At 39.0% G+C, this 26675-nt stretch overlaps 2 protein-coding genes across 8 annotated transcripts in view; one reads left to right on the forward strand and one right to left on the reverse strand.

The window, feature by feature from the left end:
* The window catches only part of LOC122650012 (callose synthase 7-like), a 101214-nt gene extending 90656 nt beyond the window's left edge, over positions 1–10558 (reverse strand). For all 4 annotated transcript variants that reach the window (XM_043843302.1, XM_043843303.1, XM_043843304.1 and 1 more), the window contains exons 1-2: positions 9911–10558; positions 1755–1855 (exon numbers count right to left, since the gene is read on the reverse strand). In XM_043843302.1, the coding sequence (XP_043699237.1) occupies positions 1755–1855; positions 9911–10124 (315 nt within the window). In that variant the 5' untranslated portion in view covers positions 10125–10558. The remainder of the gene's footprint in view (positions 1–1754; positions 1856–9910) is intronic.
* On the forward strand, positions 1–25699 carry LOC122650013. 4 transcript variants are annotated; one of them, XR_006331359.1, is made up of 4 exons: positions 1–29; positions 18753–18820; positions 19788–19922; positions 25009–25699. XR_006331359.1 is itself a non-coding variant. In XM_043843308.1 (3 exons), the coding sequence occupies exons 2-3, from the start codon at positions 18786–18788 to the stop codon at positions 25559–25561; spliced, it is 588 nt and encodes a 195-aa protein (XP_043699243.1). In that variant the 5' UTR covers positions 11–29; positions 18753–18785; the 3' UTR covers positions 25562–25655. The 4 variants fall into 4 exon arrangements, 2 of the variants coding, with proteins under 2 accessions (XP_043699243.1, XP_043699244.1); XR_006331360.1 differs by lacking the exon at positions 1–29 and adding an exon at positions 16348–16491; XM_043843308.1 differs by lacking the exon at positions 19788–19922 and having other exon boundaries at positions 11–29; positions 25009–25655.
* Positions 25700–26675: the final 976 nt, after the last annotated feature.

Here is a 26675-nt window from a genome sequence, read left to right on the forward strand (position 1 = left end):
CCTCCACCTCAGTATCTCTAACAGTCTTGGTCACTTCAGCTTCTTATTTACTTCCTTGTATGGTTCTAACTGCCCAACCGAGAGAGTCTCCCATTGGAGTAATCTTTGCCATATTGCTGTTCTATGGGCCTTAGGGGGAGACTTTAATGTTGTTCGATATGGCCATGAAAAACAAGGGGGTGATCGCTTGGATATATTCTCAGTTGATGCTTTCAATGATTGTATTGAGGAGAGTGGTGTTAATGATCTGCGCTGGTTGGGTCCTAAATTCACTTGGCACAATGAAGAAGTGGTGATTTTCGTATTGCTTGCAAGTTGGACCAAGTTCAAGTGAATGAAGCTTGGCTCTCCTCTTTTCCGTCCTCCCATGCCACCTTTGAGTCACCAGGTATTTCTGACCATTGCTCTATCTCTCTGTTTGTTCAACCTTACATTTCCTTTCGCCCAAAACCAGTGAAATACTTTGACATGTGGTCCAGCCACCTAGACTTACTTCCCATTGTCAAAGAAGCTTGGGATAAGCCAATCCAAGCATTCTCCTTCTCCCTCATCGCTTTTGCCAAGAAGCTTCAGAATGTCAAATGTGCTCTAAAATTGTGAAACTCTAGTTCGTTTGGCAACATCACCACTCATGTTCGGCGTTTCGGACTGTAGAGACAAGTTAACGGATATCCAAGTGAACCTTCAATCTGACATTCATAATGCCCTTTTGGCAGAAGAAGAAAAATCAGTCTCTGAGGATCTCTCCTCCCTACTAGCTCAAGAGGAAAGTCTCCTAAGGCAAAAATCCAGAATCAAATGGTTGGAGCTTGGAGACTCTAACTCTAACTTATTTCCATAGGTCCTTGAAATCCAGAACAATATCAACTCCATCCCAATGTTAGTGGTATCAGATGGCTCCTCTTTGCATAGGATTTGAGGATATTAAAGCAGGGCTGTCAATTATTTTAAGATGATGTTCGGGCCCTCCCCGATTTCTTCTGGTCCTATCCCAGAGAATCTCTTCAACCCAGCCACCTATCAGCTCTCTCCAAGCCATACCCTCTGAAGATGAAATTTTAGTGGTTGTCCATTCTCACAAGGCAAATAGAGCTCAAGAGTATGCAGCAAGAGGGTAACCAGGAGGGGAAGATTATACTTTATTATGTTACTTAATCAAAAGTTAAGACTTACAAAGCTGGGGAAGTGTCGGGATGTTATCTTTTTTCTTCTTTTTTTTGGAAGGGGGGGTTGGAGTTCATTGGAAATTTTCGGCTGCCTTTTTTTTTATGGTGGGTGGCAAGATTGTATCGCTTCTGCTCCAAATGGGGATAGGGGGAGGGATGGGGCGGTTTTTCTTTGCTTGGAAATCGATTTACTGTCCTCTGTGTCTTCTCTCTTCTTGTCCAACACTACTCTTTTTAATGATGTTTGTCTGTACTCACTGATCAAAGACAAAATTACATGGACATCTTTGAGCTGCAGAAATGTGTGTATGCGTATGTCTAGAGTATGGACGTGTGTGTGTATTTATGCAGAGAGAGAGAGAGAGAGAAAGCATCATTATATATCAAATGGTAACACAGTGATATATATATATCAAATAGGCATTCAGGAACACCACAAGTAACTAAATCACATAAAGCATGTGAACATGTTAAAAAAAAGGCTTCCCAGTGCCAAATCACTGGAAGAAATGTCCTATTGTTTGGGAATGGAAAAAAAATTTGTTTCATTAAATATATCAAAAGGTCACAACAGATTGTCAGTTCTACCTTTTCTAATCTATGCAGAAGATATGTTTTGAATTGACGAACGCCACGACCAGATGACATCGGATCCATTTTATGAGCCTTCTCAAATGCATGAAAGCGACCTAATTGAAGAATATAGAAATTGCATTATGATAGATCATGCTAAATATCAAATGTTTGGATACATGAGATAAAAAAAAATGGACCATTCTAACTTTGCAACAAATCATGATTGAAACTCTTATCATAGTGTCAAGTAAAAGCCCAGTATAGAGAACAAAACAGTAATAAATATTCCTTCAAGAAATGTAATACCCCAAAATTTTGACCCTGCTGTGGTTGATGCCTTGCAAGAATCTCAAGAATAGAGAGGTTTCTGTTTTTGGACCGTTATACGGGATCTGAGGGGTCATGAGATGGGACAATTAATAAATGTTAGCATATTAAAGGGGTTCTAATTGAGCTGACGTTGAATCCTAGACCGGTTAATGTAGTCCTAGATAGGTAGAAGACCTACTAGGAGCCAGGTAGATCAAGCCCTCACAAAGATGCTGGCTGATTGGGGCAGATTGGGGTATTTTAGGTCAAATCTTAGGGTTAGATCAATGAGAGTGTATCATATATGGTAAGGTTGGGCAGGTGTAGAGGGGTCTAATGAACTAGGTTTTATGAGTTTTGGATGGGTAGAGGTAGGTTAGATGGATTTGGGCAGCAACTAGGATTAGGGTTTTGAAAGGGGGAAGATGGGGGAATTTAGGGTTATAATAACAGGAAATCAGGTGGTTGAATGGGCTGAATATTTAGGTTGAGTGTGGGTAGGGTAGAGGAGAATATATGCTGAAAGTTACAGCTAAATCAGATGGTTAGATCGGGAGTTATGGAGGTTTCCTAGTAGAAGTAGGAGAGAGGGGTAAAAGTATAATTTCAGACAATCGGCTGGGTGGATGGCACTGAAATTTGGATCGAGTCTCTCTTAGGGTTTGAGGAAGATTCGATTAAAATTTTAGCAGGTTCTAACGGTTAGATTTGGCTGGACAGAATTCTAGCGAAAATCACCTTGCATGTGACCTTCTAGACGGGAAGAAGAATAGTTGCAGGTTTTAGGGTTCTAATGGATCTATGGTATTAACGGTGGATGAGGAAGGTAGTAAGGAGTCAGTATTGGCAATGAGGATCGAAAGGGGTGGGTTTAGAGGATTAGGCGAAGAAAAGGGGGATGGCTAATAATGTTGAACACTTACTTGGAGTTGCAGATCTTCAATGGCAGTAGCTTGAAGACAATAAACAGGTCCTCCCGATCTACAAGATGCAAGGAGTCGATTGGAGGTCCACCAATGCCTTGTACCAGATCCTCCCGGTACTACCAGACACAAGGAGTCAATTGGAGATCCACCTGTCCCTTCACCTTGATATGACTCACAAGGCAACACTCAATAGAGTAAGGTGCAGCAGCAAGCATAAAGCTAAATTTTATTAATCAAATTCGTGTTCAATGCTGGCCTCCCTTACAAACTTATATAGAAGACTCAAAAATAGACTTAGACACTAAAAAGGAAAGGCCTAACCCTATCCTTAACCTATTAGGTAACTCAAACTGACTAGGAAACTGAAGTAGACTCAAAATAGAGTCCTAATCCAGTGCAACTAAACAATTCAAGGACAAACTACTAAAATCACTTAAATTGAGCCATTGGTTCAAACCAACTTTGGGCCGGTTCAATTTAAAACATTAAAAACATGAAAATAAACTAAGTATAGGACTAATCCCGTATGCAACCTATGTACCCATATTTTAGGCCCATTGAAGTGGCCTATTACATAGAAAACCCATGGGATCAAAGGCCCAACATGTATATAACCCAACCCTAGACTTATTTCTAAAGAAATAAGCCCATTTCGATGATGAATCTGCATCACCGGTTCACTTGGGTTGGACCAGTGAGAGGGTTAATTTGAAGATATAGAGGTTTAAGTGAGCTTATACAATGGACCATGGTTGGACCGTGGTTTTGGGTTCAAATAATGACTTATTAAGTAAGTCATTTAAGGTGTTGAAAAGAGTTAGGTTAAATCATTTATTGAGACAGTAAGGAAGAAAGAGAGAAGAGAAACAAGAAGATAAAGAAACCCTACCTTGGCAAGGACCAAATCATGGAGGAAACAAGTTCTTTAAGTCTAAATCATTGAGGGGAAACGTCTTCCTCATGTCTAAGATCATCTTGCACCATTTTGTGTTAAGTACATCCAACTTGGGGAGAAGCTAGAGGTAAAAATACACAAAAACCCTTTTGGTTCTTAAGCTATGTGCCTAGAGCCTAGTTAGCAAGGTTGATAGAGTGATTTAGCAAGTACTTCATCTTATTGCAGTCTTGGATTGAAGAGTTTCAAAGAAGATTGGAGAAATGTCGAGTTAAGGTTTAGTGACGGGTAGAAATCAAGGTATTGTTGCTTAAATCTTTGTTCGATATGGTTTTCTTCTATGATTGATGCTCTAGTATGCTCAGGAGGCAGATTTTGGCAGTTTATGTCTGCATTTTTCATGATTTGGGGTTGGAAGAGGAAATTCTCAAAAAATCCCCAAAATCCTAAGGCTGAAAAGCCTTTTCGGATTGTTTTTCCTAACCATCCGGCGAGTCCGGCAAGTTTATCAGCGATCCGGTAAAATCCACCGGAGCCTCCAGTGGAATGGAATCTTTATATTTATGCAGAGATTAAAACATCGGAACACATCCGGATTGGGATCCGGCAAACCCGGCTTGGAGCCCGGCAAATGTCCGGAGATCCGGTAGAAGCTACCGGCGAGTCCGGCACAACTTCTAGCGAGTCCGGTTCACCTCTGTTTGATGATTTTTGCCTTTTAGGCAAGGGGGTTTCAAGGAGAATGAGACCACTGACTTAATTAAGGGTTGTGATACATTTTTGGTGCTCTTTGCTTTGCTACAGGTCAAGAGTGGAGGCGGATAACCCTATCTCGGATCCCCTAACTGTGAGTGCGAATTCACTTTGACTTTCCTACTGTTGCATGATGGATGTTAGATTATGATCTTATTAATACATTTGATTTGATATACGATCTTGAGCTTGAAAATATGTATGGCATGGTGTGAATTGTGGGTTGATTAGAAATAAGATGTACTCCATTTTAGTGTGTTGAACTTGTGAGACCAGTGTGATAATTGTATTGTGTATTTGATTTGGCATGTGTATAATAACATGTTTTGTGTATGTGACCAATTGTGTGGTTTTTATTAATGAAATGAGAAAGTATAATGATTGTGTATGGAATGAATGAGGAAATATTGAATACTGCACCGATGAACATTAGAATAATATGACACTTGGAATTTAATATGGATGTGATTGTGTATAATGAGAAGTGTTGAATAAACATTGAGGTAGGAATGTAGGATAATGTTAAAATGAGATCTTTGATAATTTTCCCGGGGAAGGGTAGTTAAGGTTAACATTGTGTTTGTTGATGCATGCTTGTGTATGTGTGCTTATGTGGGATTTTAATCATGGATACCTTACTCAGCGGGGGGGTAATGGAGTGAGAGAAAGAGATTGGATACCTCACTTTGTAGAGTGGGATGATGGATACCTCATGTGGACCGGGGGGGTGCATGAGATGGTAGGTAAACCATGGGTGCGTACCTCCCCTAGCGGGGGTAAGGATGGGGTGAAGGGTACGGATATGGTGTTGGTAGTAGATGTGGTAGCAGAAGCAGATGTGGTAGATTTGTGATGTGTGGCCATCCCACCATGAGTGGGGTGATGATGTGGCAATGTATTGTGCAATGATATTATTGAGACCCATCCACCATGAGTGTGGATATGGGATGATTCACGGGAATTGTGTATTGGGGACCACGAAACTAGTGATGATAGCAAATGGTAAGACATGTGAATAAGATATGACTAATAAAAGGAAATAATATAATTGGAGATTGAACTGAAGAATTGATAAGAAATGTGTAATTATACGAGCATTTATCTACAATTGTATGTTAGTTTAAAGTACTTCTTATTCACTGGGCTGTTGTAGCTCATCCCTCGTGGAAATTTTATTTTTCAGAGCCTTAAGAATTGGAAGATGGCGACCGTGCTGGGTGAGAGACAAACCGTGAAGGCGTTTTTCTTAAGTTTGATTTTGTACAAGTGATGTATAAGCTTGTAAAGGCTTTTTTTTTTGTACATGGGAAGGGATACATGTAATATTTTGTAAATGCCATCAGGTGGAGAAGAACGAACTTTTATTCAGGACTGTAATTATTTTATGCTTCCGCTGACTGATACTCTGTTGTTTTGGTTATAGTCCAATGAAAAGTTGTATTATTCTCCTTATTTAAATGTTGGCATTAGTCATTGTGTTTATCTTTAAGATCTTACGATCTCCACCAGTAAGGATAGCACTCTCCCATATCCCAGGATTGGGCTGTTACAAGAAATATAAAAGTTATTTAAGCCAACTAATGACAGATGACGGCGTCACCTCATTATACTCCATAGACTGCTTTATGCCTTGTGACATTAGAGTTTCCCCTAATATCTAAAACATCAGTCACAAATAAAATATAATGATTATTCTACCTGGGATCATTATTCACTAATACAACAATACAGAAGTAGGATCAGTTTTTACAAATAGGCATGAAGCGATGAAGGCTGGAAAGACAAGTTGTAATTAAGAGTGATGTTTCAGTAGTAATCAAGAATCTTAAATAAGGTAACTTGTTCAAGATATTGTTATATGTAAATAACAAGTGAGGGGTAGAGGGCAGGCCTTGGTACAATGGTAAGGTTGCTCCATTGTGACCAAGTGGTCACGGGTTCGAGTCTGGAAACAAACTCTCTGTGAAAGCAGGGGTAAGGCTGTGTACATTATGACCCTCCCCAGACCCCGCAGTGGCAGGACCTCGTGCACTGGGTATGCCCTTTATGAATCAAGCATCCATCAATCAATCAAATAATAGTCCAACATTCATCCTAACAAGCAATAATGATGAAAGAAGTATTCATATTTCCAATTACCACAATTTTAATGCTTAGTTATATGCATTTTTTTTTTTCAATTCTAACCCGTTAGTTAGTTGAATGGCACAGACATACCAAACCTGATCAAAATATCAACCTTACCCCCGATGTTAAGCACAGTTAGCACCCAAAGTTGAAATGTCCATTTTAACCTCTTAGTTATTTAAATAAAAACGATCTTCTTCCATCTTCACAACTACTGTTCATCTTCTCCATTAGAAAAATCTGCAAGTCATCTCCTCCTTGCGGTAAGCTTCTCTCCCGCACTACACACCTTTCCCCCACATCACCACCCTCCCGCTCCTCCCTTTTCTCTCTCTCATATTGCCCCATCCCTCCTATGCAGCCCCATCCTCCCACATATCCCCGCCATTTTTTTCTTCCGCTCTTTCCCAATCCTCTCACTCATTACTTCAGATGCATATGCTTGCTGAGTACTTCCTAAACCATTTACTACCAAGTTTCCCTTCACAGACTTGGATACAGACAAAAAATATAAACCAGACAAAACAAGAAAGAAATCACAGTGAAATTGCAAACCTGAGGAAAACCACACGGCACGGCAAAATCCCGAACCAAAAAAAAAACAGAAGCAAAAAACTTGACCGAAATTTTAATCGGAAAACGAAAAAAGCTGGCTCCATTCTCTGCTCCTCTCTCATCTTGTCGCTCTTCGGTCTATTGAAGCATTAAATTATTATACTTAGGAGATGATCATGCTGCTGTGTTCCTGTTGGGTGCTGCTATCGCAATTGGGGTAGAATTGAATCAGATCTCTTTAGCAACAGAGAAGAAAATTTCTCCCTTGGGGTTTTCCCATTTGTTTTTTATAATACATATACATACATGGATTGTTTCTGATATTAGATTCATTATAATTGATTTTATTTATTTACAATTCTTAAATTTGGATCTAAATTACTTGTCTTGATTTCCTTTCCTTCAATTCTTTTTTCCACTAATGATTATGTTTTCATATTAGCGTTCTTCACATTCTATTTGGATCGCTGAAGCAAAGTATTGAGGCAGGAAATTTTCCAATCCATGAATCTGATTCATATGGTCCCCTCTAATTTCTTGAAAATTTAAAGGGGCTCAAGAAGTTAAGAACAATTTTGGCTTTGCTTCAATTCTTATTTATTTACAATTCTTATATTTGGATCTAAATTACTTGTCTTGATTTCCTTTCCTTCAATTTTTTTTTCCACTGATGATTATGTTTTCATATTAGCGTTCTTCACATTCTATGTGGATCGCTGAAGCAAAGTATTGAGGCAGGAAATTTTCCAATCCATGAATCTGATTCGTATGGTCCCTTCTAATTTCTTGAAAATTTAAAGGGGCTCAAGAAGTTAAGAACAATTTTGGCTTTGCTGAGTACTTCCTAATCCATTGCTTTCTTTTCTTAAATAAGCGAATGAGATGGTTCCAGTGGCGGTGAGTTGGGAGGAAGAAGAGGGACTGGGAATAAGGTTTGGGGCCTAAGGAGATGGTTGCAGCAGCGGGATTGAAGGGCAGGGTGAGGCGGGATTGCAAGGGATGGGAGAGTAAGAGCGGGTGGTGGTGGTGGTGTGGTGGCGGCGGCAGCGGGAGGCAAAATGTGGCTCAGTTTCTGCATTTAGATGTAAGGGTATTTTGAGGAGTTCACCCTGTGGTAAGGGTAATTTCGTCATTTAAAAAGAGATAACAGCGACTTAACTGCACAGACCTAAAGGAGCGGACTAAGTTGAAATAAAATCATAAAGTAGGGGGTGTCCGTGATATATTGTATACTTACAGGGGGTGTCCGTGAAATTTTCCCTATAGGTTTAGGGAAGTGGAAAGATAAATCTGAATACTCTCTTAAACATAGTTTTCCATTAAAAATACAAAGGCTCATATGACAAAATTTGTTTCCATTCTTTCCAATAATTTCTGGTCAAGACTCAAGATACAAGCCGCAGAAAACACTGCAACCCCTCCCCCAAAAAGAAAAAATAGGGGAAAAAATCTAGCAGATAAACTGTCACTTGTTTAGACCTTTATCAGCAAGGAGGGGGGAGGAGAATCCCACGCCCATTGCTTTGTATCCTTTCTTAGCTTCTTATAACTTTCTAGTGTGATAGTGCACTATTGCACAGTCTAGACTCTAGAGTATGCAACAATGTGGTTGGTTTTGCACACTAGCATGATGTCACCATTCTTTTCTGTTGACCATATGTAACTGTAGTGAAGTCTCCAAACAGCATCCATGGTTTTTATAATTTTCTAGTATGATATTGCATTATTACACAATCCAGAGTAAGAGCATGCAGCTATGCAGTTGGGAGTATGCAACTATGCAGTTACCACTATTCTTTTCTTTAGCTGTGTATTGGCTTCGCACACTAGCATGTCCAATGAATGCATGAGCATAGCTAAATATAGCTGCAAAAGCTTCCATGTCATTAGCAGATGATCCTCACACAGCCAATACAAAGCTAAAGAATTCCTACAGCTTACTATACCTCTTTGTTGGATTAACTTTATAAGCGAACTCTGCTTACTCCATACAGTGGGACATGGAGAACTCACATTGAATTCCCGAGCCATAAATGTCGAAAACGTAAACTTTAGCTGGGCTTCCCTGGCTTCTTTCACATACCTATGTCGATGATTGGAACTGATTTTGCCCTCATTTCAATAAAATCAAAAATGTTCTCAAGCCACCATCTGTTCACATAATGCCCACATGTATAAGCCTCATGATCTCTGTAAGATTTTTTTTAATGGCTGTTCAGATTGAAACCACGCCATACACAACTCAGCTCTACCTCAACAATGTAAATTCATTCCCACTCTATTAACAACCCATATTCACTCAAAAATCTTGGCAGTTCTTTGCTTCTAATCCCAGCTATACCAAATTAATGATTAAATTTACCTAATAATGTACAAGGTATTTGAGTAGTTGACGACTTTTTTAGCAGTCATTCCCATGACACTTACCATTACATGATAACATTAGTGTACATTAGATGCGCGAGATGTTCTCAGGAGTCAGGATATCAAAGCTACATTTTCCATTTTATTAGGCAAAACTACAAATAGCCCAATATCAAACATGTAATTCTAATACTGACAAATTACATCAGCAGCAAATTAAACAAGAAAGAAGAACTCACATAGGTAAGCGACCCTGGGGTTCTCGGGCTCAATTTCATTGGCAACACGAAGAATTGGAATGATCTCAGCGAGTGACGATGGAACGAGTTTTTCACTGTCGATGCCTTCGTCCTCAGGAGCATCGAGTGCTGCTCCCCCTGTCCGCATCCTTGTCATCTTCCTGGAAAGGGATTTGGGCAGACCATCACTCTTGGTGCCACTGGTACTCGCCATTTCTGGCAGAGTGACTGTGGAAGCAATAACAGCAAAAACGATCGATGGGTTTCTCTCTGTTGCCTATCTGGGTTTTGTTTCAGCAGTGAAGCAGGGAAGAGATGTTGTTCTGTAATAGGCAATGGAAGGTTTAATGAAGAGAGAATGCCCATTTTTCTGGTGCAGGAAAAGGTGAGAGATTATTCCTTTTTGCTCAAGTGGGGCAAGGGTCATTCGGTGTCTCCGAGAGAAAGGAAGGAATTACAGTACCTCTTTGCTTTTGAACTTTTTGAACTCTGGGTTTTGTTTTTGTTTGTGAATGGTGGAAAGGATACTGACGAGGCTTGAAGATTTGCCTTTTGCTTTACTGCTCAGTGCTAACAGTCCATAACAGAAAAAAAAAGCTCTCACTGCTTCCGAAGAACCAACCCAGCTTTTCTGCTTCTTTTTTTTTTTTCAACTTTTATTCAGTTTTGCTCACTTGAAGCGGAAGCGTGACTCTTTCATTACTTTTTCCTTTCCGGTATCGTGTGTGTGAGTTTTTGGATCTATACTCTACACTCTGCTTTATCTCTTTACATTAGAAACCCTTCAAGTAGCTGTATTTTCCTATCTATGTCCTTCACCACAATTCAGCATGTCAGTGCCACTTCCTATTTAAAAATTGGGACAATGTTTTCTTTGCTGGGGCGCAGGCGGTGCTCAAACACATGGGGTGGGTGAAACGAGCACCCAGGCCCCTGAATGGTAGGCCTATATGTCTGGGCACAAGTTACATTGTGGCACAAAGAACATCAGCCTTTAAAAATTTTCTGGAAATAGTCTCTGCGAAAGTAGGGGTAAGGCTACATACATTATGACTCTCCTTAGACCCCGCAGAGGCGGGAGCCTGGTGCACTAGGTGTGTTTTTTCCAATTTAAAATTTCTTACCCACTTTTTTCTCATTCACTCATTTTTCTTTTATGAAATAAAACCAAAAAGGGCAAGAATTCTGTGGGGGAAAGTGGCCCCTGCATGCATGTGGTGCCAATGGGAAGGTGTGCATCAGCATCAATAGGGGCGGTCATTTCCACCTTTCGTGTGGCGGGATAGTCGCCCCCTTTATGTTTGGGCTTAAGACGCACACTCCCCCATAGAGAACTTTCATCCAACAAAAAATTATCCAAATAAAATGTCTTGTACATAGTGATAGGCGACGTGAGATATGCTCAATCCCTAGCTATTCCACACTTAGCAATAAAGACTTTAGTTATTGGTTTCTTTTTAATATTTTACATAGCTAAAGTACTCATTAAACAAGAATTATCATATAGTAAAGCATAGATCTTTTTTTTTTTCATTCAATGTTGCTTTCTTTCTTTTGTCTCCAACAAGAATCATGTAAAATGAAAAATTTATGTAAAATCTAGAATTCTCTTCCTCGTCATTATGCCTAGTAAAGTACAATGTTTCTCTATTTATCATATGGCAGTACATAAGGGTGTTAAAACCAAACTAAAATCGTTTATTGAAATCGAACTGAGTCGTTACACCAAAACTATGAAATCGCTTCATAAATGGTTCACTTATTGTTTAAAAAGATGAGACTGTTTAGTAAACAATTCAATTTGGTTTTAACCATTTAAACCAATAAAATTTTGATTTATTTATTAAATAAATAATACACTCCCAAATCTTTGACGTCCTCATGGCCACCCTGATGAAATTCTTTAAGGTTTTCGTAAAAGCAATCATTCAAAATTCAAAAAAGAGATAGTAGTTTTATATTAAATAAATTTTATACTTTTTAAAATGACAGTTGGTTTATATTAAATAAATTATATTTTTTTTATGTGAGTAAATTTCTTTGGTCCAACATTTTTTTATGAAACCATTTAGGAACGGTATAGCCATTTAATAAACGTTCGTTTTTTTGTGCAAAATGGGTTCAATTTTTGTTTCATTATCAAACTTTTAATAACAATTTGTTTTGGTTTCTACCTCTGACACCGTGAATTAAATCAAACTGTACAATTTAACACCCTTGGCAGCAATACATGGATTAGTCCATGCGATAAGAGGACCATGCTAGCATCTCATTGATACAATTTCAGTTTAAAATGAGTAACAGAAGCAGCTAAGATTACAAAAGATACCATTTATATTCTATATCCATCTCCATTTGATGGCATCTTGGTAATTTTATTAGAACTTTGAATCAAAGTTTGAGCAACTTTCCTCGCGTACTTTGGAATAAAAATTAACCATTGAGATGTATGTGGAGTCTTCTATCACATGGACTAACCCATGTACTGCCAATTGGCAAATAGTGAAACGTTATTTCCTTTCATGCTTTTTTATCTAGAAATAAACATAGTCCTAATCCACTTTCTCATCTTCGCTTTATATGTGTTTTTTTATCCTCTCAAATGTGTAGATAAATTAAATGTGTGTGAAATGAACAGTCTTAATCCTTTTATTTTTTGGCAAACATCTTAATCTACTTTCATGTCTTGGTTTTAGATGCTTCTTTGATCAAATGTGTGTGTACAATATTCACTGCACATCCATCCAATTTTTTATCAATTAATGCATCCTTTTGTTCTTACCCCAAAAACATGCCCAGTAATTTATCTGAGGAAGCTTCTAATTGTAACAACAATCGTTATAAGTCAAACTGTAACCATGGTCCTGATTTTACTATGTTGCAACTCAAATGGGGTTGAAATTTTATGAACATATTCATCCCAAGGTACCCTATTCACGTGTCAAGTTTTAATCTTAATGAACTTTGTTATGTGGCAAAACAGAAATTAGGACTACAAGATAGTGCACAATACTACAAAATAGTGCGTTAACATACATAGGAGTGTATGACATTAGCTGAAAAAAGCAAACCATTGAATTTGAGGCTAAAATTTGACATTTGGCTAAATTAAGCAGTTTCCTAAATATCTAACGTCCAAATTTGCCACATCATTCTTCCATGTGACAGAATCAAGCCATGGTTATAAATCTAATTGTAACCATTGTGGTTACAATTCGATTTTCCTTGTGCCTTTGCTTAATGGACAAGTATCGATGGATTTAACAATTGTAACTCGTTGAAACCCATATAAAGTTGACTATAGACATATCTCCATTCAATATACATATCTTTAGGTTTGCAATGGAATTCATTCTCTCTAACTTTTCCATATTTGCCTTTGGAGGGTAAAGGTATGGTTCTTTACTTACCCCATACGCTTAAGGGACTACTCGCGTAGTCAAGTGAAGTACATAAATACAAGGGGGGGAGGTTATTGTTAATGACCCCCAATGCACTTGAACCATAGGGTATCCCTTAGCTGATTTATTTTTCGAATAATTTTTTATTCCATATAACTGTAATGGGGAATTCACTACCTTGTTCCCCCGACAGGTCTTACACTAGTTAGTACACCACTATATATATCTTTAACTATATCCACATTTTTATTCGCAGCACTTATCTTCTCTAATATTTTATTTAATAGCAAACCAAAGATAAAACACAATAAAGAGGTATCTTCTATAATACTTGCCATATTAACTCTCTAGGGACTGTCATAAACATTTTTTTAAGTCAATAAAGACCATGTGGAGATCTTTATTGTAGTTTTTAAATATTTCAATGAGTCTCCTAAGTAAGCAAATATATGTTGTTGGTTTTTCTGGCATAAAACAAATTTGATTATTCGTAAAATATCATTGTAAGATTTTCAGTGATTGTTGCCATTTTCTTAATAGAATAAAAGTATTTATTAATTAAAAGAATGCCATTGTAACCAAATTGAATTATATATGTAGCCCCTACTATATGATTGTGAGAACCATCTGTGGTCATGGCCACATGGGATGCATGTATGCATATGCCATATTTGATCTATCAAGCGACAAAGGGTGCCCTCAATATGTTGAAATTTTATGACAAAAGATTTTATGGTAGATTTGCACACATAATTTGTCAAGGCAAAATGCGAGAAAAGTATGGTCACCTTGTAAAAATTTTCCTATGGAAATTGTACAAATTATGAAAATCAATCAGTGAAAATTTCGCTTCTCTAGTATTATTTTCATATTTAGCTATTTTACATCAAAACTCAAAATAAAACAAAGGATCAGGGGCATAATATAATGAATGTTGCATGCGTGGGGAAGACAATACTAACTTAGTTGGTGATACCCCAGCCACTAAGTTGCAAGGGTCTCAAGAGATCATGAGATCAACTTTGCTACCAACATGTTGCAAACGCGAGAGTCGATGAAATACAAGTTGAAGTCAAGAGTAACTTCAGAGTATGTCTATTTGGCTTATACACATATATGTGCTATGAGCTTCATTGAATTAAAAAAATATGGGAAAGAGAACACTACCTAGGCACGTGTGGTATGCTGCCCTTGCGCCCAGATACAAGTCCAGGTGAAATGACTACCATGCCCCCAACCACCTTTCCATGGGGATGCGGCGGTCGTTTCTCCCGCCCCGCACGCGCCCAGTTAGCGTTCTTTCTCCCAAAAAATAAATTTTAGTCTTGAGGTCGCTGTCACTTTAAAAGCATGAAACTGAGGATTGAGAGTGACTGAGTGAGAACCACACCTATGTAAGAATGATGAGGTCACTAAAGTTAAACGTAGAAGTGCAATTAAGCTCGATTGGATCGGATTTTTTTAACCCAGCCCAACCCTAGATGTTCTTAACTTAGCTCAGGCATTGGCCCAGCCCAGCCCAACTTGGCGCTGATCGATCTTCACAACTCTTGAGATATCTCAGCCCAGCTTGGCTCTTCCGATTGACTTTCACAGCTCTATTTTTGCTATTTAAGGGTTAATCAAGGCCGGACTGACCTAGCTTTATTTTATTAAAATTTTTGGTAAAGGGGAATTTTATTGATGACATGGGGAACGCGGGGCTGACCTAACTGCCCCTATTTTTAACCATATGTATGGTATACTTGTATATTATATATGTGAGAAAAAAAAATGCCACCCGGTCGCACAGTGCACAGTGCACAGTGCACACCGCCCCTAAGCCCTGACTAGGGGTGTCAATCGGTCGGTTCGGTGCGGGTTTGGGCCAGTTTTTTCGTTCTAGTGTGGCTTTTAGGGAAATCAAAAACCGAATCAATAAGGACTTTTCGGTTTCGGCTCAGTTTCGATTTCGGTGCAGTTTGGTTTTATGACGGTTTCGATTTATGATTACGGGTTGATAGCGGTTTGGATTTGATTCGGTATTGATTTTTTTAAACGGGCTGGGTTCAGTTTGTGCCTATTTTCTTTTCTTTCGCTTTTCAACTACACAAAACATTTCATTAGCCCCACACTTAAAAAGCAGATTAATGGAAGAAATATTGTTACAAATCAATTTCCCTATTTTCATCATCTCATACTCATTGATTTGTAACAATTCCCCTTACAACCTTAAATTTGCTCACTAATATTGAAATCAATTCAATTATTCATAACCTTATACTCATTGATTTTCGTAACCGTTTCATTCGGTTTGGTTTTTAGTTTGTTATCGATCGGTCTGATGTGGTCTGATTTTCAACCGGTCCTATCATACCCCAATCCAAAACCAATCCAATAAGGATCAGTTCGGTTCGGTCCAAGATTTTTCAATTGGTCTTAACGGTTCGGGCTAGGTTTTGACACCCTTAGCCCAGACATAGGGGCATGCATAATGATCACTACACCCCCTGAAATATGGAAATGATCAGGGGTGCGGCGGTCATTTCGCACACCCTATGGCTGGACGCAGGGGCAGCAAGCACTAAGGGATAGGCCTGGAAATCTCAGCACTGACCCAGCTCATAGGTTAAAAACCCAAGGCAGTCTCAATTCTCAATTCTCAATTCTCAATAGAGCGGGAACTCATCACTGGAGAATCACTCGGTACATTCACCTCTCTCTCTATCTCTCATTCTCTTACTCACTTTTTTTCTAACGGCAACTTCTGTCCTTGTGCTTTATTTCGTTTAACTTTTGTCTTCTTGAATTCTGAAATAATAAATGATATATCTTTGTGATGTTTCCGTTCCTTTTTACGCTAATAGAATGCATTTCTGGATTCAAGGAGAGTTGATTTGGGTATGTTGCAGATGTTCTCCACTTAAATTTTCGTTTATTTTGTTTAACCATTTGTTCTTTGTTTTATATGATGTTGGGTTTACTGAACATAATTCTACCTGGGTATCTGGGAGTTTATGTCTGCAATTGTTGATTTTGCATAAACAATTCTATACTTTGAGTCATGACTCTGTGATACAGAATTTTAACTCACAAATAAATTTTGTGTTTACCATCAATCGTGTATTTTGTTCTTATTTGCCCCTCCACGGCCGGTGTGAGGCCTAGCATTTTGGGGTCTGATTGTCTGGATTTCATCTTGTAAATCCTTTATATTGGGCCTTTTCTATGTTTTGATTCTTTAAGGAATAAGGCATAGCCTTTGTTTACTTTTTGTACCCGTTGGGAGAAACAACATGGTCTGCTATCTGTTATAAAGTTAGGACCATGGTTCGTAGTCTTGAATCAGATCGGCCGGATCGGATCGGTTTCGGTTGAGTCCGATCTGGCAAGGGTTTACTGGATCTTTCCCTGGATCGGCCGATCCGAGCCTCTAGTTGCCAATTTTTGTGGGTTTTAAAACCCATATTTTTCTTCGTCTCGAGCCTTTCAAGCTGTAATTCATAGATTTGGGGTTTCAATCCACGAGAAAAGGGGGGGGGGAATCTTACCGCCATTGACCAAGGAATTGATTAAGGCAAGGGAATATTCCATTCCATTTAAACATTGATCTACTTAAGGTGGTTAGGGTTTAAAACCCAGATTTTCATGTTCTTCTTTGTCCCAAATCTTTCACGCCGTTATTTAGAGATTTAGCCTAAAATCCACGAGTGAAAGGGGGGGGGGGGATCTTACCGTTTTGGACTAGGAATCTATTATGGGAAGATTTCATTCCATGAAAACATTGATTCGATCCCACAAAACCTGGAGGTTTTTTAGATAATGGCAGTAGTGGGTGAGGTTGAGGAGGTGGGAACAATAAGCTCAACCTAAAAAATAGGATTAGGGAAGCCGTCATAACAATGATTACCCTTTTTTTTCAGCCTTAAATTTAAATATTTGTATGACGGATAGAACAACCAATCCGATAAAACCTGGATTAGTCATTTTTGGTCGATCTAAGACGATTTTGACCGATCCGGATCGGTATCGGATCGGAATCAGTCCTGACCTATCCCGAGAGTAGTAACCTTGGTCAGGACACTTTAATTGAAGTACTTTGATAGCATATGATGGGGAGTATTGTTCGAGAAGATATTTCTCTCTCTTGAGACCTTTAAAAAGTGTACGATAAGGGAGGGATCTGGACATTTAGTAATTTTTTAATTACATGGTATTTTGTAATAGTTCATACATCAACATTGTTGATTAGGACAAAGGTTTATTTGCCCAATGCCCACTGTCCGCTGTGGGTTTCGCATGTTCATCTTGCAGTAGTCACTGACTCACTGTGGCTACATGTATGGATTTCCTTAGTTGTTAAGGGTAGAATATAGTATTGTATGAATAGAACTCTTATTCTTACATTGGATAGAGTTTTAATCATGTTGGGGGGGGGGGGGCACCTATTCTAAGTAGTTAAGATAGGTTTAATTATAAGGGACATCTATTCTTATTATGGATAGATTTTCCTATTTTTTTCTTTTCTATTTGAGTACACTTTCCATTCCTATTGTAAGTACAATTGTATTTTCTAATTAAAGATTGTAAGGCCATAGAGCCACACACAGTTTTATCAATGAAAGAAAGCTTTGCTTCCTCAAGTTCTGTGGTGATTCAGAATTCTGTTGTAGTGATTCAATAGGTCCTGTTGTGTTGATTCCCAGGTCATATTCTCTTTCCTTTCCATCTTCTTTATCTTTGTAAGTTGCTTAAATACAGGTTATTATTACGAATATCAGTTCGGGTTTCTAATTTTGAAACCCTGTTTCATGGTTCTTATTTTTTGTTATTGTTTAGTTTCTACTACTATTCATTTGCTAATCTGAGTGTTAACTGGTTGCTGTTCTGAAGTTTCTGTTTCTGCTGTCAATTATCAGTTATTGACCTATCCTATCTCTACTAGGATTCTTTGTTAACTGATGATCCAACTATTTTATGGGCTTTATATTCTGATATAATATTCCCCTAAATATTCTTAGACTTCAAGCAGCTTTGGGTTTAATTCCGATCTTTTATTGTTGAGTTATTTTAATTCTCATACTGGTTCTACAATTCTGTTATGAAATTCCTTGTTTTAGTGGAATTCTGTCAGATTTCAGATACAGATCATCTGATCTTGCTGAAACTTTGCTATGTTTTCTCCTATATTAGAGTAATATTGACCAGAATTTCAATCATATATGATTCTGTGTTATTGAGTTTTCTTTGAATCCGGTTCCTACTTTCCAATTTCAAGATGATTGGAACCATATTATCAACTTAGGAGTTTGCTTCTTCATGGAGCTAATTGTTTGATTCGTGAAGTGCTCAGTTGTTAGTTTGATAGGATAATCTCATTCTGTCTATAATAATCTGGTTATACCATACTGTAGGTAATCTTATAAAAATTTTGGTCAATATGTCTGACTTTCATGCTGCAGGTGTCTGTAGCAGTGTGCTGAAAAAGATATCTCATGACAATGGCGTTGAAAGGTGGCCATATTGCAAGGTGCACTTCAAGGATCCATTTTTACTATTATTGTCTGCATCTCTAAATTAGGGTGGGGAAAATAAGCTTTGATTGTTTTGTCATGTTTGAGGTTCACTTCTCTCTTTCTCAGTTGCGAGTTCCTTTTGTATTAGTTGTCTGGTTCTTCAGTTTCAATTCACTGCATGGATGTGTCAGAGGGCTTCCTCCCTTTCTTCTATTTTATAAACTTCTATCATGAATTTTGATTTCCTCCATACATGCCTGTACTTCCTACTAGCATGGTGTGAGCTGATTGTAATGGATATGAGCTGCCCACGAATATGTGTTTTAGTTTCTTGTGTGACTCTGGTTGGTTCCTTATGCTTGCCATAGACCTGATTTTGCATGTAGGATATCCAATGATTCCTTAGGCTTGATTGATTCGATCTGCTGCTTACTAAGTCACATATCACTCTTCCTAGAATTTTCATTTCCTTGAGAACATTATTTGATTGTACTCTGGAGCATGCGTCACAGCATAGAAACAAGAGAACTTGTGGCAGAAAGTTAATAGCAGTGGTGCATCATTGGACAAAGTTGGTGAAGAATCAAAATAAATTTTATTCTCAGACTCAAAAAAAAAAAAAAAAAACTAAACTTCAAGGCTTCCCATGTATCTAGACCTTTCTATGGATTTTAATTACTTGAAGATTTAGAAACTATGTTTAAAGCTGAAAATAAAAAATTATGACATGCAAGTCTCCCTGTTTTTGGATTTTGTGGTGGTGTCATTTCATACTCCATCTCCTTGTCCACAAACGACATTCATTTTCATTTATATTTATCATATTACGATATTTCAACCATTGTAAACTAAGCACATAAAATGTGCTCGACTTCAACTACTTTTTTTGGGTCTATATTAGTACAATTGGATGGCCATTGACTCTATACGCTAAAGTCGTTACCTTGCATCAGCTAAATGTGGTCCTGCCTCATTCTATAGTTTCCATCCGGTAAGGAGTGTTGAAGTAATCCAAAAAGAAGCTGTGAAAGAAAGAAACAAATTGTTAGCTGAGTTGTCATAAGCTGCCAGAAAAAAGGATGATGCTTCAGCAAGTTTGGTAGAGTCATCAATTTCGTAGGCTGGCAGTCCTAATATTTTGCCTGGGTAGTATCACCTGACTTTTCCTTTTATGTGAATATCTACTTAACAAGCATGATTGATGGTGCATGCTTGTAAGCAGATCAAGCCATTGGTCTTCTTCACCAAATAGAAGCGTGGCCTTAATTGATCGTTGAATCAGTAAAAAAGAAAATTTTAAAGGGGTCTGATGTATCCTGACGTACACATTCTTATTATGATTATTTCCTTCTTGGGTTAATCGAATAGTGTGTTTTGTGGAGAAAGAATATTAGGATACATTAGAAGAAGAAAATAAACAAGAGGCTGAAGGAAGATCATTAAGAAAGGGCTTTTGGGATTACCTTAAGAAGATTCAGGCCTTTGGAATCCTTTGACCATTTTGAAGGGCAAGAGCCTTGGTTTGATTTAATGTCATTCTAAATCGGGCCTTAAGAAGCATAGCCAGCATTTCCATTGGAGTTCTAATCCTGGGGTGATTTGGGTTCGAATAAAGGATGTTTCAAAGTTCTAAACGATTTCTTGTTTGAAGGAGTCTTTATGGTGCAAGCACCCACGAAGTCAGACAAAGAATGGGTCACAACCTCTCTATCTCCCAAAATATGGTTGGTGTTACCACCTTTGAACTTGCTAGAGCAGGAGCCCTGTGGGAAAGGGTTATTTGCAAGATTTATTTACTATTAGAGTATGTGGGAGCGAAAGGGACCTCTTTCTCTTCAACTGCGATTGCAGTGAAGGAATTTTCTTAGAAAAGAAGGATGTCAATTGAAGTTTCATGGTTAAGGAGATTTATGATTGTGGATGTAGATGGATAAAGAAAAAGGATAAAGGAAAAGGGGAGTTGGGAGAATCGACTGTGGATTGGGTGGGGGGGGGTGATGTTGCATTCATCCTGGACTGGCCTTAACAAGTAGGGTGTAGGAACCGGTGTTATCATGTGAATCTGCCAATGGCTTGTTCTGTTTCATATAAATGTCGAAGGAGGCAAAGCAGTCTTGATCTTAACATCTTGGATTCATTTTCGTGGAAAATTAATATTTGACTATATTTATTTGTATTTTTTTGCCAGCGTGTGTATGTGCGTGTTGTGTTTTAATTGTACATGACATGGAACCACATTTAGGCGTGGTTGATTGAGAAAAGAAATCCAACAATCCTTTGATGGCTGTTGATAATTGACCTAGATAGGGGGGGTGAACATCCATTAAATTAAATGGTAGTTGTATTTCAAATTTTTGTATCGCATTTCAGTAAAAAAATATGTGTTTTTCATTCCTAGAGTCATACACTATTTTTGAAGGAGAGAAATTGAGTCCTAGGGACAGAGCATAGGTTGCTACTCTATCATGCTGTTGGATATTGCACAAATCATGAACTGGATCTGGTGACAAGGAAATAGATGAGAAATTCCTATGATCTTGGGTTGTTACAAGTCTTCAGCTCTGTAAGCCATGGGGATTTGTGAGGTTGGTTTGTCAAGGCAGATGTGGAAAACTTCTAAGTATGAGCGAATGAAAGTAGATGCGTGAAGAATATGCCCTTTTCTTTCAACTTGGTTAGTAAACACATCTAGATGAGAGCACAGACACTTTACGTTTGACATCAAAGACAATAGAGTCCCAAATCTGCTGAGCGGTTCTAGATCTCATAGACCATTTCCTTAGGTTACGCTCCCTCCAAATGTGAGAGATCGCCGCTCTAAAAGCAAGCTTAACCACCACATCACAGGTAAACTTCCCAACGAAGGTCATAGCTACCCAAATCCATTCCCTCTCAGGGGATAAAATCTTTCTTCTAGGCCAGCATTCAGCAAGAAGGCCAGACCAAATTGAAGAAGAAAATGGGCACGCGAAGAAGAGATGATTTATGTCTTCCGTGGCATTCCAGCAAAGGCAACAGGATGGAGGAACAGGGATCTGCCAGTGGATGAGGAAATACTGCGTTGGAAGGCAGTTAAAGAGGGCCCTCCAAACTGTGAAACTATGTCGTATGAGCTTTAAACCACACCAACTTGTGGCAAGGAGCAATAGGGGCACGGGCACTGATGAGATCCCAAGCTGACTTGGAAGTAAACAGCTCCGAAGAGGAAGGAGACCAAGAAACTATATCACATGAGCTTGTAGGTCATCTTTGGATGGAAGGTAAGACATTCCAAATAGCGGCCAACTGGGGGGAAGGAAGCGGAGTCCAACCATCTAGGCGAAGGATGTCCGCCGCCATGGATTGCTTGTGAAGCCCTGAACTGTAGATGACTCTGGCACTGGCAAGAGGAAGGACACCCCCAAAGGGTGCCAATGGTCGAGCCAGAGACGCGTGGAGGCACCATTCTCAATCTTCGAAATAGCAACTCCGTGAACTAGAGGCCTGAGGGAAAGTATCTTCCTCTAGACACAAGAAGCATTGGAACGAATAGCAACTGTCCAAATAGAGTCATTGCTCAATATTGTTATCCTATAAACAGTATTCCATATTTTCATGTGCTGAATTTACAAAAGACTCAAAACTTATATTGGTGTTATATTTCAATTAGCAACCAAAACCTTCAGTCAAGATCACCTGACTCACAGGCATGTCTTTGCAACAAGAAATTCCAACTCCTAGGCTCTCTTTGTTGCTTTGAGAATACTGGTTGGAGAATCCATGGCACCTGCTAATTTTTTATAGGGAGAGGGTTGGGCACGCTGCTGGCTTTCCTGGAGCTAGCGGATGTGCCCAATGGAGAGGGTGGGAAGGGGTGGGTAGGGGGGTCATTTCCATAAGGGGTGGGAAAGAGACAGACTCAGACTGGGCACAGCGCCAGCGTGCCCAGCCTTTGCCCTTTTTTATAATACACTTTCAACTGAAAGGCTCTTTAAAGATTCCTGGAATCATTTGGTATTCTATATGTTCCATGGTGTGGCTGATTTGAGGACTACCTCAGTATTTTGACGGTTGGAAAAATTACACAAGGAATGCATATGACATCCATGTCATTGGTGAAGCCTTTCATCGAAGAAGCCATCAATTAGTTAATGAGGATCATTCTTTGCATTGAATCCATGGGCTGCAGCCTGCTTTATGAACTGTTTGAATGGTTTGGATTGGTGACCCCACACTGGTTGGCCACAAGACAATGTGTTTGAATTCTTCCAATATATTTTATTAGGAAAGAGAAATGTGGTTCTTGGTAGTTTTTAGTTTTAAATAGGAAATATAACACAATCAATTGTGGAAGTTGGGAGCTATTTCACCAGTAACTTTTAAGGGGGTGGGGTGTTTTTTAGCAGGATTTTTTGGGGGTACAACTGTACAAGTGTACTGGTCATATACTACATGACACCACAAAGGGGAGGGAGAGAGGGGAAGCATCTTTTGTGTGAAGTGAAGAGCAAGAGAGTAGATCCCTTGACATCCTGGGACCCTGCGCCAACCTTCGAGTAGCAAACTACTGTGCTAACAAGTCGTCTCCTGGATCAGGGGTTCAAGTGACTCAAGTTTGTACGTTTACGTCATTAAGTTCTTTTTACTTTTTAGTTTCACTGGGAGTGGGGGTTGCAAAATTCTCTCTCATGTGGCTGGGGACCTCTGATAGGTGCATCAGGTTGGAACCTTATCTCTTCTGTCTAATTCAAGTTCACTGTTGGATTGATGGGGGATGCCATTGATGTGCCACCTGTCAAATTTGGTGGCATCTCAACCACATAGTCCACCATGCATGGATTATCTCCCTAGTTTTGTCAGCAGTTCCTGTTGAGTCCATTTTCCTTATCTTTTTAAATGTTGGTCAAACATCTTTGGACTTAAATAATAAGATGTGAATATGTCAGATTGGTCTAAAAACTTTAAGAATGGATAGATGTTGTGGACAATATGGCCACCAAATTTTGGGCCCTAAAGGAACTGCTGCCTGGCAGTTATTGAGGTCATGGTGGATAGGCTTCTGGGTATGGGCATGGCAAGCCCCCACTTCCTTAGATTAAGTAATAAAGTCTAACCATTTTAGTGACTAGTTATTCCCCTGAAACCCTAATAGGTTCAACACTTATATAACTGGAGAATGTGCAAATTCTGTTCCCCATAGGGAATTATGCAAACGTGTACACTAGTGTGATTCCTCTTCTCTGGAAGGGTGAAGGGTGAGGGTGTTGGAGGGGCTAGCATTTGATGGGTTTGGGATATAATGGGATAGGAGCAACTGTGCAAAGTAGTGCTTCAACCACAATGGGGAGCACCACTTGGGACTTGAACACAAGACATCCCTTTTAGCACACGGCGTGTGTACCTATTTGCCTAACAAAGTCTAACCATTTTAGTGACTAGTTATTCCCCTGAAACTCTAATAGGTTCAACACTTATATAACTGGAGAATGTGCAAATTCTGTTCCCCATAGGGAATTATGAAAACGTGTACACTAGTGTGATTCCCCTTCTCTGGAAGGGTGAAGGGTGAGGGTGTTGGAGGGGCTAGCATTTGAAGGGTTTGGGATATAATGGGATAGGAGCAACTGTGTAAAGTAGTGCTTCAACCACAATGGGGAGCACCACTTGGGACTTGAACACAAGACATCCTTTTAGCACACGGCGTGTGTACCTATTTGCCTAAGTGGTGATTTGTTGGTTACCATAGTTTCTGCTGCCACCCATTATTTCAATGTTTCCTTGGTATGTGGCATGCTGCCCACAGTTTTCAAGCAGATGAATAGGGTCTTGGGCATATAAAAATATTAAATTATACAATTACTTTTGAATTAAGAAAATAGAATATACAAGGAGAGCCTTGAAGACAAAAATCAGAGCTGTGGGAGTTTTTCTTTCTTGTTACAGTATGACACCTTGTCTAGGAAGGCAAAAGTGCAGACCTGTTTTCTGGATCATTGTGAATCATCATCATCATCATCGTGTTATAGGGAATATTGTTCAGAGTGCCAAATGTCAGCATATCTAGAACGATTTGCTTTGAGATGGCCTGGTAATACTGCTGCTAACTATTCTTCTTATGCTTTAGGGATTTGATATCGGTTTATTGTCTCTGGAAATTTTATGATCACTGTTTTACATAACTGCCCTTTTTCTTAATTCTGGTTGTCTTATGATTTGAATTCAGTGGCTCTCAGCTACAAAGCAAAACCTTAGGTTCCATGCAGAACACACCCAAGGTAGGAGGGGCTTCAACACCAGCTCATATTTTGCAGCAGCAAGGACAGTTCCAGAATATGCTGAACTCAAGCTTACCAAAGGGCATTCTGGATTATGAGGATGAATTTAAAAATGGATTCCCAACGGAGGGCTTAGCAACAATCTCTCTGAGATGGTGGGGGAGCAACAGTCCTGATGCTACTGAGGATGATGATTTTGGAGATGAAGCCCCAACTGGCGAAGAAGACAAGCAACAGTCCTCAGAAACAGCTGGTGATTGCTCAGAACCAGAGGGTGAGAAACCTGACCAAGGAAATGAGGAAAGTGATATTGGTGCCCAAGGGTCAGCTTTGCTGTTATCTGTGAGAAAGAGAGCTGCAGAGGAAGGACGAGAATCTCTAAAGCATGGTGAGTGCCGGGGCTATGGGGTGTATGAGCTAGGGAGGAGAAAGAAAATGTTGCTTCAAAAAATTTTTCAATCTTCCTTGCCAATGCAATGGACTAAGTGCTTTGAGCCTTAGTATTGGATCGATGATCATTTTAAGCTCCATATTATCCGGTTGAGACTTCAAAATGAGATCATCTAGTGCTTCACCTACTCCATTCAATGTTCAATCTTCATTTGTGAATCAGTATGCAGGAAAAAATAATGTCTCCCATTGGATTCAGGGGCCCAAATATGTGGAGCACTGTCTGACATTTTCAATTTACAATTTGAAAACACTGCAGATATGGTGCTAATGAGCAGTTTTTCATGAGAGATCTGCATATTAACTGTACCTCCTGCTCAACAGCATCTATAGAAGTTGGCCTTTTCCCATGTATCCAGGCATGAAGATGCATGACGAAGAAGTGGGTTAAATGGGTGACAAGGCCATAATGGGGTGGCTTAATTTGGTCTGGGTTTCAACTTGGTAGACCTATGGTGGGTTTGGCTCTTCAGCTTCAGGTTATTAAGAACCTTGTTATTTATAGCTAACATCTCTGCTTTTTCCCTACCCTTTTTTTTTCCTTTCTGGTAAATCAAAAGTTCCTGTACTGAGGCCTTCCAAATTAATCAGCCATGACAAGCAGTAAGACCAATTCACAACTTCCTTTCCTATCAAACCTTTCTGGGTAAATTTACAGTTTGATTCTCTCTCTTAAAAGGGAAAGGTCCATTAGTTTTGAAATCCTGAATGAACCCAACTACTGTTCCGCGAGTTTATTACTTCTCCCAAGTAAACTTGCCAGGAAGTTGACAGCCATTTTTTGCTTAAAACCTTGATAGTTCTCAGCATGGAAACCAGAACTTCTAGAGGAAGAAATGGGAGTAGAATACTGGAATTAGATTCAATTTCACTGTTAGAAGCTGACAGATGCATCATGACTTTAAGCATTATTAAAACCCAGATACACTAAGCAGCTGGAACTGAGTGGAACTTAAGATCTTATAGCCCAAAAGCAAATACTAACCTTTATATCAAGGGCCTTCCTTAGTCCTTACATAACAGCATTGATGTGGAAAGATTAAGGTTCATCTTTTAGTGGTACTTAAAATGTTTATAATTCGTAGCTAATGCGACACCCATTTTATCCTTGGAAGTAGCAAAAAAGGGAATAAAACAAAGATAAAAAGGGTGGAGAAAAGAAATG

This window comes from Telopea speciosissima, chromosome 2 (genome assembly GCF_018873765.1).
Source record: "Telopea speciosissima isolate NSW1024214 ecotype Mountain lineage chromosome 2, Tspe_v1, whole genome shotgun sequence".
NCBI lineage: Eukaryota > Viridiplantae > Streptophyta > Magnoliopsida > Proteales > Proteaceae > Telopea > Telopea speciosissima.